Raw genomic sequence first — 18,435 nt, forward strand, 5'->3', positions numbered from 1 at the left:
AGTATGCATTTTGTGATGCTATTAAACAGTTGTGTAATAGAGTCCATGACTCAGGACCAGAAAATGCAGAATTTGAGCCAGAGAAATCACAGTAGGGAGGGGCAGTTTCAGCTGGATTGAGGGAGATGTGTAAATGGATTGTAAAATTTTACTAAAAACTGTATAGGCTAGAGGTTCAGACTACTTGCTCACTTCTCTTGTACTGGTGCCATAGGAATATTAGTATACTGAAATTTCACTTAAAGCCAAAATGTAGACAAGGGGGTGATGTTAAAGATTGTTTGTAATTAATGGATGAATGCACTAGCTGAACAAAACCTTGTCCTGGATTTCATCCCCTCCCCACAAACCTTACCACATCAGGAAAAAGAAAGTTCAATCTGTTGGTAAATTGAGGCAGATAGCTGATTACCTATGGTGTTGTTATTCAGAAGTCTGGAGGCTTAGAAGTCAAAATTGTGCTAACCTGTTGGTCCTTCAGATCAGCAGCTAAACTTCAAGTTCGGCTCAAGGCAAACAAATTGGTGTTCATATAAATGAAAGATAGCCGCTTGGAGAATATATATATATATATATTCTCCATTTTATAAGCACCTAGATATTACAAAAGAAACACACAAAAAAAGGATGTACAAAAGTGAAAGCCTCAAGTTTAATGCATAATCCAGGTTGTTCTGAACACTCAGTGGCAGAGTATCCCCTCACATTTGCTCAAATGAAACATTATCGCCAAAATTACCATTCAAGTGCACAGTAATAATCCATAGCATAAGAAAGGCCATCTGTTTAATACATTGACAGTTACATTAAATACATGAATCAGAATTCCATTATTTAGTTGCAACATAATCTTTAATAAAGCCTAATTTAAGTACAAAATACAAATGAATTTTAGAAGGAATTGCTGCTGCATCTATTCACGAGTCACTTGACCAGTTTTTTGGCACTGAAATTCAACCTTTTACAGATCCTGCACAGAGAATGATTTTAAAAATCTAACGCATCCACAATTGTGTTCGGTTTGCTTCCATTTGATGACGATTAGCATCATTTGTTAACTTGTGCATTTGTGCCATGCAATTCATTAAAATATCAGACTACCATCTTGTACATGACTTGATACTGACTTGTACTAATCACTTAAATGTATCTCAAGGAATGAGATCCAGACATGGCTTCCCCCACTTTAATTCAAGACAAGCTACTCAAAAATCATAGGAACTGGAATGTGCTGAAAGAAAAATTTGGCAAATAGGGATTGTGAACCAAGCTACAAGTTTTGAAAGGAGTTTTTACATTTGAAGATTCAATAAAACATCTGAAAGTCATAGGCACCTAGATGGAGTCAACTGCCAAAGGAAAACCTAATTCTTCAATATTACAGAAAGGCCAGATTTTTAAATATTCTCAGTGCACGATTCATACATATACAGACATATAACTAGGCACCAGACTAGATGAAATGCAAAGAAATTACAAGAACTAGTAAAGTGCATCAGAAAAAGGTTAAATAATTCCTATGCAAGGCCTAACCATTCATCACATGCTCCCAACAGTGGCTGATTTAAAGGTGCTAAAATTTAAAACACATTCTACTTTGACAACTCCAAGACCTTGGACTGTTAGGAAAAACACCCAATCTCAGGAGTTCTCTGGACATTTAAAAGTATCTGAAAATTGAAGTACTGTGCTATGGCCCAACTTCTATACTGCAGACTTGTGGTACTGTTGCTATGAACTACATTAATCTGCTTTCAATCCTTCTGCTAGAGAAGAAAAAGAAAATCAGGAACTCAAATTATTAAAACGTTCAGTTTTTAAATCAAGTGCTCAGTCTTTCAAGTTCAGTGAATTTGACCATTAATTAATCTTCAAGGGAACCATCTGGCTTTCAGACCATGCCATTTAGAAGTATCCTCCTCCCCAAAACACTGCATTAACTCATAATTGGCATTCTGGAGTCAGTCACCTGCAAGGAGAACCTTTCTACAAAGTAATCCAGATTCAGGAACTGATTGTAACTATTGCTGAACCTACAAATGCATTCCAAGTGGGGGTGGAGAGGAAAATGGGTTCTTTTGCAAATGAGTGAAAATCATCATCATTGTGTCTAAAAGTCAACATTTTCAGAAAGCAACTGGGGAGGGGGAGAAGCAAAAATAGCTTTGAAATTTGGAGTGGATTGTTCTTGCAAAGGGCAAAAGCTTCAAAGTATTTTTCCAGAAAGTAAAACAAAAAAAGGTTTATGCTGTAGGGTCCTATTACTACTGACAATCAAGTAATAAAGCTAAATTTGACTTCACTGCCATGTCAGTTTTAACAGAAAACTAACATCCTCCTTCCAAATGAAGGCGGAGAGATTGTAGCATGCATCTAACTCATCTGATTCTGTTCAACTGGCACTGCATTCAAAATGGGAATACTGTCAGAAAAGGGTGTTAAGAGGAGGCAAGTGCTCTGTAGATGTCAGTTCAGTCATGTATGTACACAGCCTCATTGCAAGAGGCTGAGCAAATTGTTGAGTGCAAGCGGGTTGAATTGTTCAGGACATGTAGTGGTTAGTCATTACAGTATGAAGCTTGTTCAATCTTCCCTCCCCAGCCCCCATAAAAAGGTTCACAGCTAGCTTATTTACTGCACTCAACTTTGGGATACACCCAGAAAGAGCAAAAGCATACTACTGTAGCCCATGTCACTATTTTGAAACTGCATTCACACCATTAAGCCAGAATTCCTCACCTGTGCATTATTTAGCTTCAGGTGTACCTTCCCGTCCACCCCCACAACTTTTGCAAGCCTGCATTTGTCTCTTAATCTCCAAAAAGGCAAGCATTGTAACGAGATCCGAAGTTGAGCCTATAGTTGTTGCACAAACTTTAACAATGTGATTTAAACAGTTATCAGGCTCCTATTAAAATCTACCTTCAGTTAAAATAACTAGTTGTCATAAAAGGTAGTTTAATTTTCATTATAAATTTTAGCAGCCAAATTGATTACTCTAGGATAGCCATGCCACTGTTTAGTGGAGTCCTTCTCTCCTCTGCAATTTCCATCCTAGAAAGGGCCAATTCCCACAAGTTCCCAAACTGCAAAGAATTGACTGCCAAGGTTAAACAATGCAAATACTGATACTTCTGTGCAGTTTCAAAATATAGGCCAAACATTGACAAATTGGGGATACAGTCTACATTCAGCACAAGCTGCAAAGTTACAGTTTAAAGAATAATCTAAATTTGAATTCCAAATTATCTACAAGTGTTTCATTTAAAAAAAGCTTTTGAATAACTGGTGTTTTAGGAGACAGACGTGCATTCACATAGCAAGAACATTAAAAAAGGGGAGGAAAATAAGAGTGATTAGGTTGATATTTGCATCTCTAGTACAAAATAAAGATGGGTGTAAGTCAAGTCCCACATCCATTCTGCAGGTACTTTAAAGGAGGCATTGCAAAAGGCATGGATGTAGAGATTCCATTTCAACTCGTTATTGAATGTGCAGTTGTCAACTTGGAGCAAGCTCCTTCATTGTTTGCTTAGTTGCTACAACACTGGCTCTTGTTCTGCTGAGATGGTTCATGAAGATCCACACCTCTGTTGCGCCCTGTTGTTCCACTGGCATTCTGAAGTTCAGTCTTTGGCAACTTCTTGGCTGGAAGATAAAGATACGTGTAATGGTGCCCCAAGTGATACAGGAGGTTTATCAGCCTTTGAAAGCAGCTTAAAAATCATTTGGGAACCACTTTCAAGATGCATTAAAAAAAAGTGGTAGAATGTATAATAGTAAGAATGTGGAAGATTCTGGTTGGAACTGGAGATGTTCAAACTAATGTTAGTTAAGAACTTCAATTATCTCAATCACTTGGGTACTAAGTGACTAATTATCACATTCCCACAGGACTATCCTGGACATTAGCAGTCGAGTTAACTCACGAGAAGTTAACTACAAAACCACAGTCCTAAACCTCAAAAGATGTGAATTCCTTTTGACAGCATTCCCTTCTCCAGGCTGCCATAGTTGTTTTGTCAGGTGTGTAACAAGTGTCATACTAAACCCCAGTCAGTCAAATCTTCAAAGTCCTGAAGATCAATTGAGCTGCGAAAACCACCTTTGAAGCCAGAGGCTTGATTTGCGCAATGCGGTTTTCACCTCTAGAAGCAGATTTAAATCAAGCCAAGTGTAGAAGTAGGATATATTTAGAAATATTAAAAAAGCTTCTAGTCCTACCCAAGAAACCTGCAGCTTGAGCTGCTAGCAGCCACAAGGGGTTTAAAAACAACTAAATTTCAAGAGCTTTGTTTACATAGCGCCTCATCACATCCTTAGGGCATTGCAAAGCACTTTGCAACCAAATAATTTTGTAGTGCAGTCATATAGCCAAATGCAGCCGCTAATTTGCGCTCAAGATACCACAAACAGCAAGTGAGAAGACTGACCAGTTAATATTTTTGCTAGCACTGGTTGAATGTTGATTGCACACAACGCCATTCTTGAATGATGCCACAGGATCATGTCTATTTTTGACATGTAGATGGGGCCCCCCCCTGCTCATGTCCCCATTTGAAAAGGCAGAACCAACAATGCAGCAGTCCCAGAGTACTGCTTTGGAGCATCAGCATAGATTGAGCAAGGCATGTTGCCAAAGCATTTTTTTGCTTCAACAATGTGTCTTTTTCAGCAATACTCACGTTCTGTACTACCAGACAATTATTAGCACAGATTATGTGCAGGAGATCCCAAATTGGTACAAGAAGCCACAACTGACTCAGGTGATAGAATGCTACCAACTTACTGCAAAAAGCTTGAAGGACTACATGATTTAAACCAGTAATGTGACTCATTTCATAGCTCTTCATATAGAAGGCAGGGTTGAAAATGGTTGAATACAAAGTTCCTTTCCATTATTTGCTAAGGGTTTTGTATTACAGCCTTGGATATATCCAAGTTAACCTTGTTTAGTTGGCTTTGATTAGTTTGAGGTCACCAGTAATGCAAATATTAAAGGTGGCATAGCTACGTCAGTTTAAAATCTAGACCAGCAGTATCTAAAGGTGGGGCATGGGAAGAGACAATAACTATGTACACTAATTAATCTCAACATACCTTCAAACAAGTTATTTCAGGCTCCCATTGCAAGCATAAAAAAATTTAGTTTCCTGGGAGCATATCCATTTTTAAGAGACAGATATTTAGTTATGCCATTAACAAAATGGGATTTCCTTGTCATTTTAAAACCCCAAAACCCACCTACGATCTGTTTGGCTCTCCTCTTAACTATTCTCAATTTCAAACTTTTAACCAAGTTAGAGATTCAGAGACAAAATTAATTATTCCTAGACTACATTTCACAATGGCTTAACACATTGATCTGGTACATGGATAGAAGGTTTGCTTTTTTGACTCAAGGCAAATTCATTCAGTTCTCAATTCAAAATTGCTAATCTTACCTATTGCCAAAAATAGGTCATTAACATTCATTGCTGTCTTTGCTGATGTCTCCATGAACAACAAACTGTTATCATCTGCATATGCTTGTGCTTCCTGTTTTTTTTTAAAAAAAAAAGTGGCAATTAAGGTTAAGGTGAATCAAGAGGAGTTGACAAATTGTAATTTCACAACATTACAGACAAAATTGTGAAGTTACTAAAATCACAATTCCATTACATTCAGCAGCTTTGGGGTCAGAAGAGAGCTCTTAAACATACGGAATTATTCACACACAGGTTTTTAATCTGGTCTAAAAAAACAAGTGCAGTTTAAAAAAGTTATTTTTGTATCTTCCCTACAGCATTCAGGATGGGGCAAGTAAACGGATTCATATTTACTAGGAGCTGGCCAAAAGTCCAAGTTTGCCAGACTTTTCATCCAATAAATCCAGATGGAGTTGAACAGAAAGATCAGTGTTTAATTCAATTGCTGTGCACTTAAAAGTCAATTGCTGCAGTACTGATTTGGCTATTCCATGTTTAGTCTAAAAAGCCATACAAGCACCTACAAACAGCTTCAAGTGCCTATATTCCAAGCATATTTCTCCTCAACCACCCAACAAAAAAAAGAACCTACCTCATATTCCACCATCCTTTTATTAGCCAGATCAGCTTTATTTCCCGACAGTGCTATAACTATATTGGGACTTGCTTGTCGCTGCAACTCTTTCACCCATGTCTTTGCTCTTGCAAATGTCTCCTGAAAACAACAGCATAGCATTTGATTTAAATTTATAGGAGGTTCTCATTCCTGAATTCCAGCTGCATCACTATAGGAATATTTCTAGTGAGAGGGAAGCAAGGAATAATTCACTAGGCCACTCCTGCAATAGCACAAGAGCTTCACCAATACTTAAAATAGGACTGTTTTGTGGAAAACTACTTGACACACAATGCAAGTCTGTATTTTATGGCAAAAGAGTACCTCCACTGCCATTTGTCATCAGAGGCACAATAGGAATATCCACAAGCCAGAAGTAAATTTCCTCTTGGCTAGTTCCCTTCCATTCCCAATTGAGAAGCTTACTGCCCATGTCGGTCTCATCTGAAACCGAAAATTAGTCTTAAACATTTACAGAATATAGGTAAATCAGGAGTCTAGAGATTGTATTTAATAAAGAATTATTAGTTCATCTATAAGGCATTCCAAATTGAAGGCCAGTGTACACTGAAAGGCTAGCACAAGCATTTGTTCAAAAACTCCTTAAAAGTTCTTGGATATAAGGCCTTCACCCCACCACTTTTTTTTTAAAAAAAGGCTGCAGTTAACTTTAACTCTAGCTGGAGATCTGAAAAAGGCCTCCCCCCGCCCCTGTCCATTCACTAAACTATTCAATATGTTTGAATTATTTTCACCCCATGGGCAAACTTACTAGCTTTCAACAATGAACTGTTTTACTGCTTCTATGCATACATTCTAGTTGTAAATATGCAAGTTTTAGCCAAGACACAGGCTTATGGTATTTGCCACCCTCAGAAAGCAGTGGATACCTCAAGATTATCCAAGTGCATACTCAAAGAAAAATGCAATTAATTGTTAATGCTGGGAGAAAGCTTATCCAGAAAGGATTTCACTGGCCCAAATAGAAATGTACATTCCCTTACAAAGGCATTCCCATTATTGGTGCATAAATGGTGAATACTCTAAGAATGCTTAGCAGCAAGTTACTTTAATCTAAGTATTTCTAATTTTTTTTACCCCCTTTGTCATTTCAACTTTAGCCTGAAAAATAAACAAGATAGCACCAGCTAGAAAAAGCAGCATTGAAACAAACATCTTTTGTTGTTCCATTATAGCAAGGACAATGCCCAATCCCAATGATTGATCTGTAATTCTAACCTGATTGGTGATGTCATAAACCACAATGGCAGCTTGAGCACCTCTGTAGTACATGGGAGCTAGACTGTGATATCGCTCCTGTCCAGCAGTGTCCCAGATCTCAAACTTTACTGTTGTGTCATCCAAGCAGACTGATTGTGTGAGAAATGCAGCTGTTTAAAAAACCACAACGTCAGGATTTTTTGCTTTGAGAACAACTTGCTAGTCAGTGTTTTACATTAAAGGCTTTCAGCAAATTACAGGGAATCAAAGCAAAGCTTAGACTACTTGGAAGTTAAGCAGGCAACTGAAACAGAACTAGTCATGGAGCTACAAGAGACAACTTGAGCACTTATTCCTCTCTGGCCATGACTGTGCAAAAAAAAAATTACACTTTTAGGATTTAGTATCAGGATTCTACAGTATTGATCTTTGGACAAAATTGTAAAACTGCTTGCCATTTAAAATAGAATAAAACTCATTCATTAAAACAGTATTGCAGCTTTAACACCTGCAAGAGATGTTCACTTTCCATATAAATAGCTGGGGACCCAAAATAAAAAGACTTGAATCTCAATTTCCACCCTTAAAAAAAAATCACAATATCTGGCTGTATCCTTCAGGAATCTCATCCATGACCCTTCACCCTCAGTAGATCAAGTTTATATTCACAATGGCCTTGCCTCAACCCCATCTTACCCATGACCTTCCACTGCCTCAGAATATTGCTGATGCTTACATTACAAAGCATCAGCAAGAGTTAGCAACCCCATTGGAAGGTTAGAAAGGAGAAACTGCCCATTCCTTTGATCAGTTAGGTTAAAACAGAAATAAACACCAAATGCACTAGGTGTTAATTGGTGCTTTTGATATATCCATCATGACATCCTAAAGAACTTCACACAATCAGTGATCAATCAGTAATAATTAACTACCATATGAAGAGCCCCTGAACAGCAAAGATATGGACTAGTTAATTTGTTTTTATGATATTGGTTAAGGGGAATGCCAAGAGAAAACATAAAAGTACCAAATCCAGATTTAAATTGCCAATGATTGATGATCATGCCAAGGTTTGGTAGAGTTGGTCATAACCTTATCTAGTCAACTTGGTCTGTAGAGATTCTACACAGCAGCAAGTGTTTGCTCCAGTCAGACAAAAATGACATATTTGGTCACAAGCTTTGTAGAACCCTAGGTGACATTAGTTGCAAGTTTTAACATGTTGCCCAGAATTCTTATTTGCCTCAATATTTTGCAACATTAAGTGATTGATTTGCAGAAAAGCTATCCAAAAGTAATGACAAATGGACATATTGCTAACAGGTAGGCAAGGCTTAAGTATTCAAAAACTCAATGCCCCAAAAGAATGGCAGGAAATCCTAATAATGGGCATCAGAAGCTACAATATATTAGCATGTTAAAAGCCAATAGATTAGGAAGAAGTTCTTTGACAAACAACCCACTTGGATGAACATCATTCCGCAAAAAGGTTGCCAAGTACTGCAGCACAGCTGAGCAGATCAGTTAAAACAGCAGCAATTTTAAGTTGAGGAACAGTTAATAGTCCCTTATCATTGCTGCATTCTGCCCCAACAGTTGCCAACCAACTTGCCAGTTTCACAGCAGTTCATTTTCATAGCATTAAGTTTCAAAAAAAAAAACAAGCTAATGGTTAAGGGAGAGGTTTGGTTCTTAAAAGCATAAATAAGAAAAAGTATTTCACTTCTGTTTTTAAGCATGTAGCTTAGTGACTGTGGGGAGGGGGGTTTGCAGGCCAAAGTCACAGGTGTCACACAGGGCAGCCAGTCAACCACTATACCAAGAATAAGGGCAGGGGGAAGAAGAGGAAGTTGTGCAAATAGCTCTCAGGCAGACAGTCCTTAGCTACTGCATGCCATTCTTGAGTGTCATCATGCATTAGGTACATCTTAGAGGACTTACCACCAATTGTGCTTTCCTGGTATTCATGGAATTGTCCTTTAACAAAGCGTAGCACAAGACTGGATTTCCCCACAGCCGACTCCCCCAGTAATACGAGTTTAAACTGGCAGATTTTGCTGGCTTGGGACTGACCATTTGGCCTGGATGCTCCTCTGCTGGCCATGCCCTTCACAGTAATTGCAATAGGATCCTATTAGCAGAAACAAGTTAGCCTACCAATTCCAGAGGTTAGGCACTGCTGTGGAACCAAGATTGCCTTGAAACCATCCAAACTGTAAGGGGAAAAAAAACAGACTAAAGTTTTAATGCATATATACATACATACACACACATTATTTCAGTGATGTGTTTTTAATCAAGCAATTCAGTCAAACACCTATCAAACCAAATGATAATCACACACTTATGCCCTGATAATCAGCCACATCTTGTTTATATCTGAAACACCTTGAGGCATAATTTTTTTTTAAATAAAGAAAAAGATATTAGGGATGACTAAGGCCTAGTCAGAGGCTTTTAAAAAGGCAGGCTTTAATAAAAAAGGGAATTTCTTGATGGTTAGAGACATGATCAGAGGCCATGTCAGGAGTGGAGTATGGGACAGGAGATAGTTTTAGGGCAGAGGTTCCAGGGATAAGGATGAGGCACTATGAATAGGGACAACAAAAAAAAAGTGAACTACAGTCAAACAAGAAAGTAGTACAAGAAAGATCTAGTTTCTTATCAATTAGTTTCTCAAATAGTTGTGTCAAGATATTTTGTTTACTGAAAAATGAACAGCAGTTAAGTGAAGGCCCCCACCACAGAGCCCACAAGTCTGAAAGATTTAATTTAATGAGCAAACCTGCATGCATTTGAGCAAACTGTATGTTAGATAAGTATTCCAGTGTTAGATGTGAACCAAGATCCCACTAATCACCAACCAGAATATTAGCTAGCTACCCACTAAGTGGGGCGGGGGCAGAAAAACATACATGGAAAGTGCACCACATAGTAAAGGAAACTGATGTAACCATCTTTGCTGGGGGAAAAAAGCTACAATACTCTTAATTTTATTATAGTTAAGATGCTTTAGTGTCATTCAGTAAATCTCCTTTGGTATTAAATTATGCCACTTTCTTACTAGGATGTAGTGAGCAATCTTATAACTTCAGTATATGGCCATTTCACTGGCTACTCATTGTACAAGCACTGCAATTTTTGGCCCCCAAAAGCCACATGACTAACCAAAAGTGCAATGACATTAATGGAGCTTCAACTGATTTGAATAAAAATTACATTCAAAATAAACAATGGAATGGCAGGAAGATACAAATAATCTGGACTAATAGTTGAAAATAACTAAACTAAAAAAAACTTTAGAAATCGATAGTATGAGACAAACAGCTGGGCACTGCTGTGATGCAGAGTTGTGTTGGCACTGTGGCTTTAGGCTGGGTAAAAGAGGTCAAATGAGGGGAAAACTGTTTAGCAAATTAAAAATATTCATTCACCTGGCTTCTCTGAAGAAGAAAAGTTACAAGATTTCATTGAAAAAGCTTTAGTTCAATGGAAATTGCCAGTTATTGCAAAGTGAAATAGTTGTTTAGGGATGAGCCCCAATGGAGAGAAGTGCAATAACTGCACCAGATGTCCTACAGTTGGAAGAGTGACAATTCAAAAGTTGTTCATTGGCTGAAAAAGGTTCAGGACAAAGTAGTGAAGTGCACTATACAAAAAAAAAATTCAGTTTCCAGCTAATCTGGGACATGTAATTTATTATGATCCTCCAACAGACTGAGCAAAGGAGATCCCATTACAGCAAGTTTATGTACCAACATTACATACCTTGGTGGTGGAATATTAGACCTATCACCTGATCAGGCATCATCCCCATGTTCTGGGCCTGATTGCATCAGTCATCCCCAGTCTCTGATGCAAGCACCATAAGTTTAAATGATTAGGTTGCAAAATTAAATCTGATTACAATTGGGGCAGTTAGAGGAAGGAGCAAGAGAGTAAACTTCACCTGGTTTACTACCAAACAGTTGTAGCTCCTTAGCAACAGAATGAAGTCTACAAGTCCCATGCTGCATGAATTATGGACTTTTCCTACCTGGTTATCACATGAAATAGGTTTCTAAGTTTAAAGGTCCAGATTACATTTCTAAAGTCAAGCCCCAGGCTGGAGACTGAAGGGGAAGCCTACATACTTCTGCAGGCAATTCCAATAGGATAGATTCTCTTAAGTACATACTTATCTTCAATCTACAAAAAGTTCAAATTTAAAAAATAGCAATTTGCTCACACCCACATAAAAGAGTTAGGCAAATGTGTAAATACTTACAGGTGGACATTGTGGCCACAATTTTGTACAGAATAAGCTAGACAGAACATTGCTATGTTGTATTTGCAGGACAGTAACTCAAATCCATAACCTAAAGACAGAATCATCACTCTCAAGATTGCAGTGTTCTCTTACAAAATAGAGGGACATGGCATGATCTGGACATGTGGTTGGCTAACCTGGGATTTCTTCCCCCCCCACCCACCACCCACCCCCAAAAAGTTCATAAGTTCACCTTGGAACTGTAAACAAGCAGGCCTCTTCCATGAAATCACCTGACCTACTTGAGTTGTGTGTGTTGAGCTGTAAAGCCTAAATAGCCAAGTGGTTATGGTACTGGGTTTGTAACCCCAAGATCAAGAGTTCAAATCTCACAATGGCAAACTATGAAACATGTAACTTCATCTGAAACAGATGGAAACAGGTTTGTACTCGAAAGAGTATCAAGAGTTCAAATCTCACAATTGCAAACTATGAAACAATGAACTTCATCTGAATAGGAACAGATGGAAACGGGTTTGTACTCAAAAGAGTTGAGCTCAACAACTTCAGAATTTAAAAGATTATCAAGAGTTCAAATCTCACAATGGCAAACTATGAAACAATGTAAAGAACTTTACTTAATGAAAAGCTGGGAGACAAAAAAAAGGTAGCCACATGAGAGAGAGGAGGTTACGAACCTGCTTGTTGGACAGCAAGCTGAGGAAAGGCAGCTACCTTGACTGGCTTCCTCACTACCTTGCCTAAAATTGTGTGGCAATCAATCTTAGCCAGAGAACATTCATCTGAGTGTAACTCTCGTCTGCATTTGGACCTGCAAAGCTAAGACCAGTTGGAGGAGAGAACGTCCAGGCATCCAGATAAACTCCAGGTTGATGCTATTAACTCTGGACTTTATTTTATAACACCCACCCTCCAAAGCCCATCTCTGCAGAGAGACTGTACGTTAGTGTGCGCCCACGCACTGGGGAAATTCTTTAGTAAGAGATTATGATACTTCCTGATTACAATAGCATTAACTAGTACTAACAACTTGTTAAAAAAAGTTTTGTTTTAAAATAAATTAACGATTGAGTTTTTGGGGAAAAAAAGCCTGTCAGTTTTTCTTCAGGGTAAGAGAGGTATAGGTACACAATTTGCCATTGAAGTGGTATAGCCTGTGGCATAGTGGGGCTTGATAATTCACACTCCTCTCCTCCTTCCCCCCCCTTACCCTGGTTGGGACAAGGTGCAACAGAACCTTCCTCATTGTACATAAAATCATTCCATGTCTCATGACTTGAGTTCTCATTCAGCAAGCTCAAAATTACACAATTTGGAACATGCAGGAGTCTAGTAAACAAGGATAATGTTACTGAACTCAACTCATTACTCAATATGCCTGAGCCACACATTTTTTGGATGACCAACAGTTCCTCATAGCTACCACTCACTGCTGCTACAATTCTGGTTTGAGCACCAAGACTATCAAATTATCACATGCTAATTTAAGTAAGGCAAGTTTACTTTTGTAAATAGGCATTTCCATTACAGGATATGAACATCAGCACTAACCCCTAGACAACTGACAAACATGACGACCAGCTGGCTTGGATTAAGCACTACAAAGCAACTAGGGCTCAGATAGTAATGAAACAGAATATTGAAAAGAAAACTACAAATCACTTGTACATGAATAAAGCTTCTTGCATTCCTTGCTTCAACTTGAAAAATTCTCATGAATCACATTAGTACAGCAAAGTTTCAGACCTTTTCAGCCACTAGTAGATGGAAGTACTTTACTGGACTACAGTTTGAATTATACATATGGCAGAATATTTCATATTTTAGGTCATTTAAAGTTGCTATTCCCTGAGGCTTAGGAATTCAAAGTAGTGAAAGTAGTCCATCAAGAGATGAATTAGTGATCAGTGTTCAATAATTTAAGTTATGCCACTATTGACAATAAGCTTTCCTATATTACTAAATAAACATTGATCATCAAGGGACCATAATTCGTGTTAGTCTGCAACAGTGTTCAGACTTTCAGCTATTTACACACCAAGAGTGATGAAAGATGATGTTACAGCCAAGTAAACACCTAGCTGTGAGAAGGGCATTGGGTTAGATGCCAGCAGTTACCTTCTAAGGAAGCGTCTACAAAGACTGAAATAACCCTTGCAGCTAGATGGATGAGAAATAAACTCAGTCCCAATCTAGAGCCCATTGTACAAACAGCTACTCAACAGTAATTGTTTCCCACACCAGCCATCCAGATTGCCAAAGAGCTTTAAACTGGTGCAGTATGGAATGGGAGTCTTTTTCATGGGCTAGAGGTGTACCGTAGAGACTCCAGGTAATCAGATTTCAAGTTTGCATTCCATGCATCTCAAAAGTCTGATATTAATAAATTTAAAAACAAGATTACAAGCTCACCCAGCCCAAACCTGTAGGCCTGCAAAGTTTAAAGGATCCACTCCTGAAATTGGGGTAAAACAGGAGCTTCAAATTATGACCTGGAATGCTCAAAGTGGACAATGTCATGAACTAAATCTTGGGGGTTGCGCAGAGAAAAGAGGCAGCTCCTCAAGGAGTCCATAACCTCTAACTTTATCTGTAGGGCCAGAATTAAAAATACATCAATTCAGTTCTGCTGGCTGCAAATTTCTCATGCAACATGCAAGTTTGCCCAGTCTCATCCCAATTCCCAGTGTACAAGTCAAAAAGCACAGTATTATCCAACAATAATTTTATAGCGATAGGCCACATTCACCCTGTTTGGAGCAATGTGTGAATTTGGAAGGATGTTTCCTCCTGTGGAAGAATCTAGGACTCAGGGTCACTAGTTTAAAAAAATGAGTCACCCATTTCGGCCAGAGATGAGGGTAAACATTTGCTCTCAGGAGGGTCGAGAGTCTTTAGAACTCTCTTCCTCAAAAAAGGTAGTGGAAGCAGAGTCTTTGAATATTTAAGGCAGAGGTAGGTAGATGTTTGATAAACAAAGGGTGAAAGAGTATTGGGGGTAGATTTACAGTCAGATCAGCCATGGCCTTAGTGAATGGCAAGAGCAGGCTCAAAAGGCCAAGCAGCCTACTCCTGCTCTGAATTCATAGGTTTGTGAACATCATGGATGACCCCAAGCTATACCTGACAGAGGACCCCCCAGTTTAGCACAAGAAACCATTCCCCAGTAAGGGAATCTAAGAAAATTGCAGGTTAAGCAAATACAACTTTCAGACAAACATTTTAAGCATACATACCTTTTTTAATCTGCTGAGAATGTTATATACCCATTCTATTTGCAGGAGGGATGAACATTTAGCAAATTTATCCAAATAACTTGAAATTCCCCTCCGACAGTTGGCTCACTATTCCAAGCCATTAATTTCAACAGAAATTCATTCCACACTGATTACTGGTACCAGGAGGTTCTTCGGCCAGTCTCAATTTATTTCAGGCATTTGAATCAGTTTTCCAGATTGACTTTTCCATGCTATTTTACCTCTTATATACATTAAGACATCCATCAAGGCTGATAAAGCCCAATTTCCTCTTGTCATAAATCAGACTTCTGGCTCTTCTCTCCATGGTCTCCAGCGCTTCAGTGTCTCATAACCAGAACTGGACAGCAAGTGTGATCTGATTAGAGTACCAGGACTTCTGACTTGCCTGTCTAGCTGAACATTCTATTGTTCTGATCAATGGTTGATCACATGACCAGCAAGTCACTTATTCATGGAAGTGCAGCACTGCACACCAGTCTGCATTAAAAATTTCAAATGCCTACCTACAAATTCTATATAATCCAATGTGTAATCAGCTGCATCATCTGAATCCACCATACCATAGTTCAAACCAATATCCTTTTATTAAACCATGTTACAGGCTCAAGAAAACTCTTCAGTTGAAGTCATACGCACTTGAAATGTTAACTGTATTCCTCTCCGCAGATGCTGTCAGACCTGCTGAGTTTTTCCAGGTATTTTTATTTTGGATTTCCAGCATCCTCAGTTTTTTGCTTTTATCAAGAAAACAGGATGTCTTCACAGTACTATGTCCCTCCTCACTCTAGGGATTCCCAATTAAAAAAAGCAGGTACTTATGCCCTAGTAAGCTAGGTGTAGAATATCTACAGCATTATAGGAAACTGCAGTGCTTCACAATTTCCGAGGGGGAAGGAATCTACCTACTTCTGCCTTAAAAATATTCAATGACCCCCAACTCGACCACGTTCTGAGGCGGAGAATTCCAAAGTCACAAAACCCCGAGAGAAAAAAAATTCTCCTCACTGTCCTAAAAGGGCGACCCCCAATTTTAAAACAATGCCCCCTAGTTCTGGATTCACCCACAAGAGTAAACATCTTTTCACATCCACCTTGTCAAGGCCATTCAGGATCTTATATACTTCAATCAAAAGTCATCCCTCTCTTCTAAACTCCAGTGGAAACAAGCCCAGTCTGTCCAACCTTTCCTCATAAGAAAACCCACTCATTCCAGGTAACAATCTCGTAAACCTCCTTTGAACTGCCTCCAATGCATTTACATCCTTCCTTAAATGAGACCAAAACAACATATAGTATTTGAGATAAGGATTCACCAATGCTCTGTATAACTGAAGCATAACATCCTTACTTGTTTGTTCAATCCCTCGCCTAAAGGATACCATTCCATTAGCCTTTTCAGTTACTTGCTGTACCTGCATACTAAATTTTGGGTGACTCATACTAGAACAGCTAGATCCCTGTGCACCTCAGCAGTCATCCTCCATTTAAGTAATATGCTTTTTTGTTCTTCCTGCCAAAGTGAACAACTTCACATTTACCCACATTAAACTCTATTTGCCAGATCTTTGCCCACTCACTCAACCTATATCCATCTGCAATCTCATGTTCTCTTCACAACATACTTTCCTACCAACCTTTGTCATCTGCAAATTTAGTTACCATGTCTTCACTCCCTTCGTCTAAGTCATTGATGTAAATCGTAAAAAGTTGAGGCCCCAGTACAGACCCCTGCGGGATGCCACTCGTCACATCCTGCCAGTCAGGAAAAGACCCATTTATGCACACTCTGCCAGCCAATCTTCTATCCATGCTAATATATGTTACCCACTACAGAAAATAAAAGCACAAGGTGTAAAGAATCTTTGATGTGGCACCTTATCAAATGCCTTCTGGAAATCAAAGTACAGTACATCTACAGGCTCTCCGTTATCCACTGTGCATGTTACTCCTTCAAAAAACTCCTATAGATTGGTTAAACATGATTTCCCTTTCACAAAGCCATGCTGACTCTTCCTGGATTACCTTGAGCTCCAAGTGCCCAGCTATAACCTCCTTAATGAATGATCAATTCTAAACTTCCCCATGACAGAAGTCAATGACTACATTTGAAATGCAAGAAACAGCAATAGGCACATGAGATAAGTGGTCAGATCTGCTTTAGGGGTGTTGGTTGTGGGATAAACTATGAGCAAGAGGGCACTTAACCCAAGTACATCCAAGAGTCAAAAGTAAAATTATGCAAAAAAAACCCTACAACACTTAATGAATTACTTGCTTTCCTTCCCAGCAAAATTGGCTTTTCTTTGAAACTAAGCACCAGCATGCATCCCCTTTACCAAACAAAATAAGTGTAGACCAGTTGCTGTACAGTGAAAAATGTGGAAATACTGATGCTGCTGTGAAATATCTGTAAAAGCAAAGTGCTACAAATGCTCTACAGCAGCAAGTCTAGCGACATCTTCTGAAGTCATAATCCATTCGGAACGTTAGATCTGTTTTTCTCTCAGGTGCTGCTAGACTCAATAGAAATCCAGTTTCACTTTACCCTCACCCCACCTCTGGATAATAGAAATTCGCAGATAATAAAATCCAGAGAGTTTGCTCCTATACTTCTTAATTCTTGTTTTAAATTACTACAACGCATACGGCACAGATGTCCGCACAAATTTAATAAACAAATTGAACTAATTTTTCTTGGGCAGTCGGATTGATTTCTATGTAAGACAGGCAAAGATTCTTGGGCTGAGCAATTCAGTAACATCACGCCCAAGGCTTTGTCCCACAAAAATGGCACGAAAGAAAACAATGAATGTTTCATTGCACATCATAATTTCGCGGAATTTATGTTCTGACCCTCAACTTCAACAGCATAAACTACCAATGTCACATATTGCCCAGAATACTCGTTTAAACCCCAACATAAGGAATCGGTCAAGGCCCAAGGATCAACCTTAGGTTCCAAAATAACTTCAACCCAACCCGGGCCAACCACCGGACACCGACTGACAATGTAATCCTCGCACTTTTTTAAAAAAGGGGGAGCTTTTTAATCCATTCTTCGGAAATAAGAAACATTTAAAATACCGCATTTTGCTTCTGTCCGCCCAATCTCCACACCCACCAGAACATTTTTTTTTGTAAAACGGATCCTTTAACTCGGGAAAATTTGGGGAATCTAAGCCAACATTCGAATAGGAATGGCTCATTCGGAAACAGTTATGACTAAAAATTGATGATAATTTTCTACCTTCACGACGTCTTCAACTTCGCAGGGTTTTTTTTTAATAGTGTCGCAAGAACTGATAATCAGCCAAGTCTGGACCACAAGCGTCCGTATGAGCTAACGGACAGCTCCGGGACTCAATAAAAAGCTGACGTTTATTATTGACAGCTGCGTCCACCAATGCCAGTGGAAGAAGGCAGGCGCGGCTGTGCTAATAGTCAATAGAAGTGGGAAGTTCGTGTGATTGACAAGCAAGGCAGACCACTGGCCAAAGGCTTCTAGGGCGGGTTGACGTTCTAAGTGAACCAATCAAGAAGAGCTTGGCTGTGAAGGTGGGACTTCCGGTAGTAAGGTTAGTCTGGTTCTCTCTTCTTGAC

General features: G+C 38.9%; 1 protein-coding gene across 2 annotated transcripts in view; it reads right to left on the bottom strand.

Annotated features, from left to right (window-relative positions):
- The window catches only part of LOC121273218 (ras-related protein Rab-5B), a 23,332-nt gene extending 5,145 nt beyond the window's left edge, over positions 1-18,187 (bottom strand). Inside the window, exons 1-6 of one of the 2 annotated variants that reach the window (XM_041180231.1) lie at positions 18,083-18,187; positions 9,247-9,518; positions 7,324-7,475; positions 6,061-6,183; positions 5,445-5,538; positions 631-3,648 (exon numbers count right to left, since the gene is read on the bottom strand). In XM_041180231.1, the coding sequence (XP_041036165.1) occupies positions 3,533-3,648; positions 5,445-5,538; positions 6,061-6,183; positions 7,324-7,475; positions 9,247-9,409 (648 nt within the window). In that variant the 5' untranslated portion in view covers positions 9,410-9,518; positions 18,083-18,187 and the 3' untranslated portion in view covers positions 631-3,532. Of the gene's footprint in view, positions 1-630; positions 3,649-5,444; positions 5,539-6,060; positions 6,184-7,323; positions 7,476-9,246; positions 9,519-18,082 lie in introns of those variants that run through there. The other variant, XM_041180232.1, reaches the window with a different exon arrangement.
- Between the last annotated feature and the right edge of the window lie 248 nt (positions 18,188-18,435).

The sequence above is a fragment of the Carcharodon carcharias genome, chromosome X (assembly GCF_017639515.1).
Source record: "Carcharodon carcharias isolate sCarCar2 chromosome X, sCarCar2.pri, whole genome shotgun sequence".
Taxonomy (NCBI): domain Eukaryota; kingdom Metazoa; phylum Chordata; class Chondrichthyes; order Lamniformes; family Lamnidae; genus Carcharodon; species Carcharodon carcharias.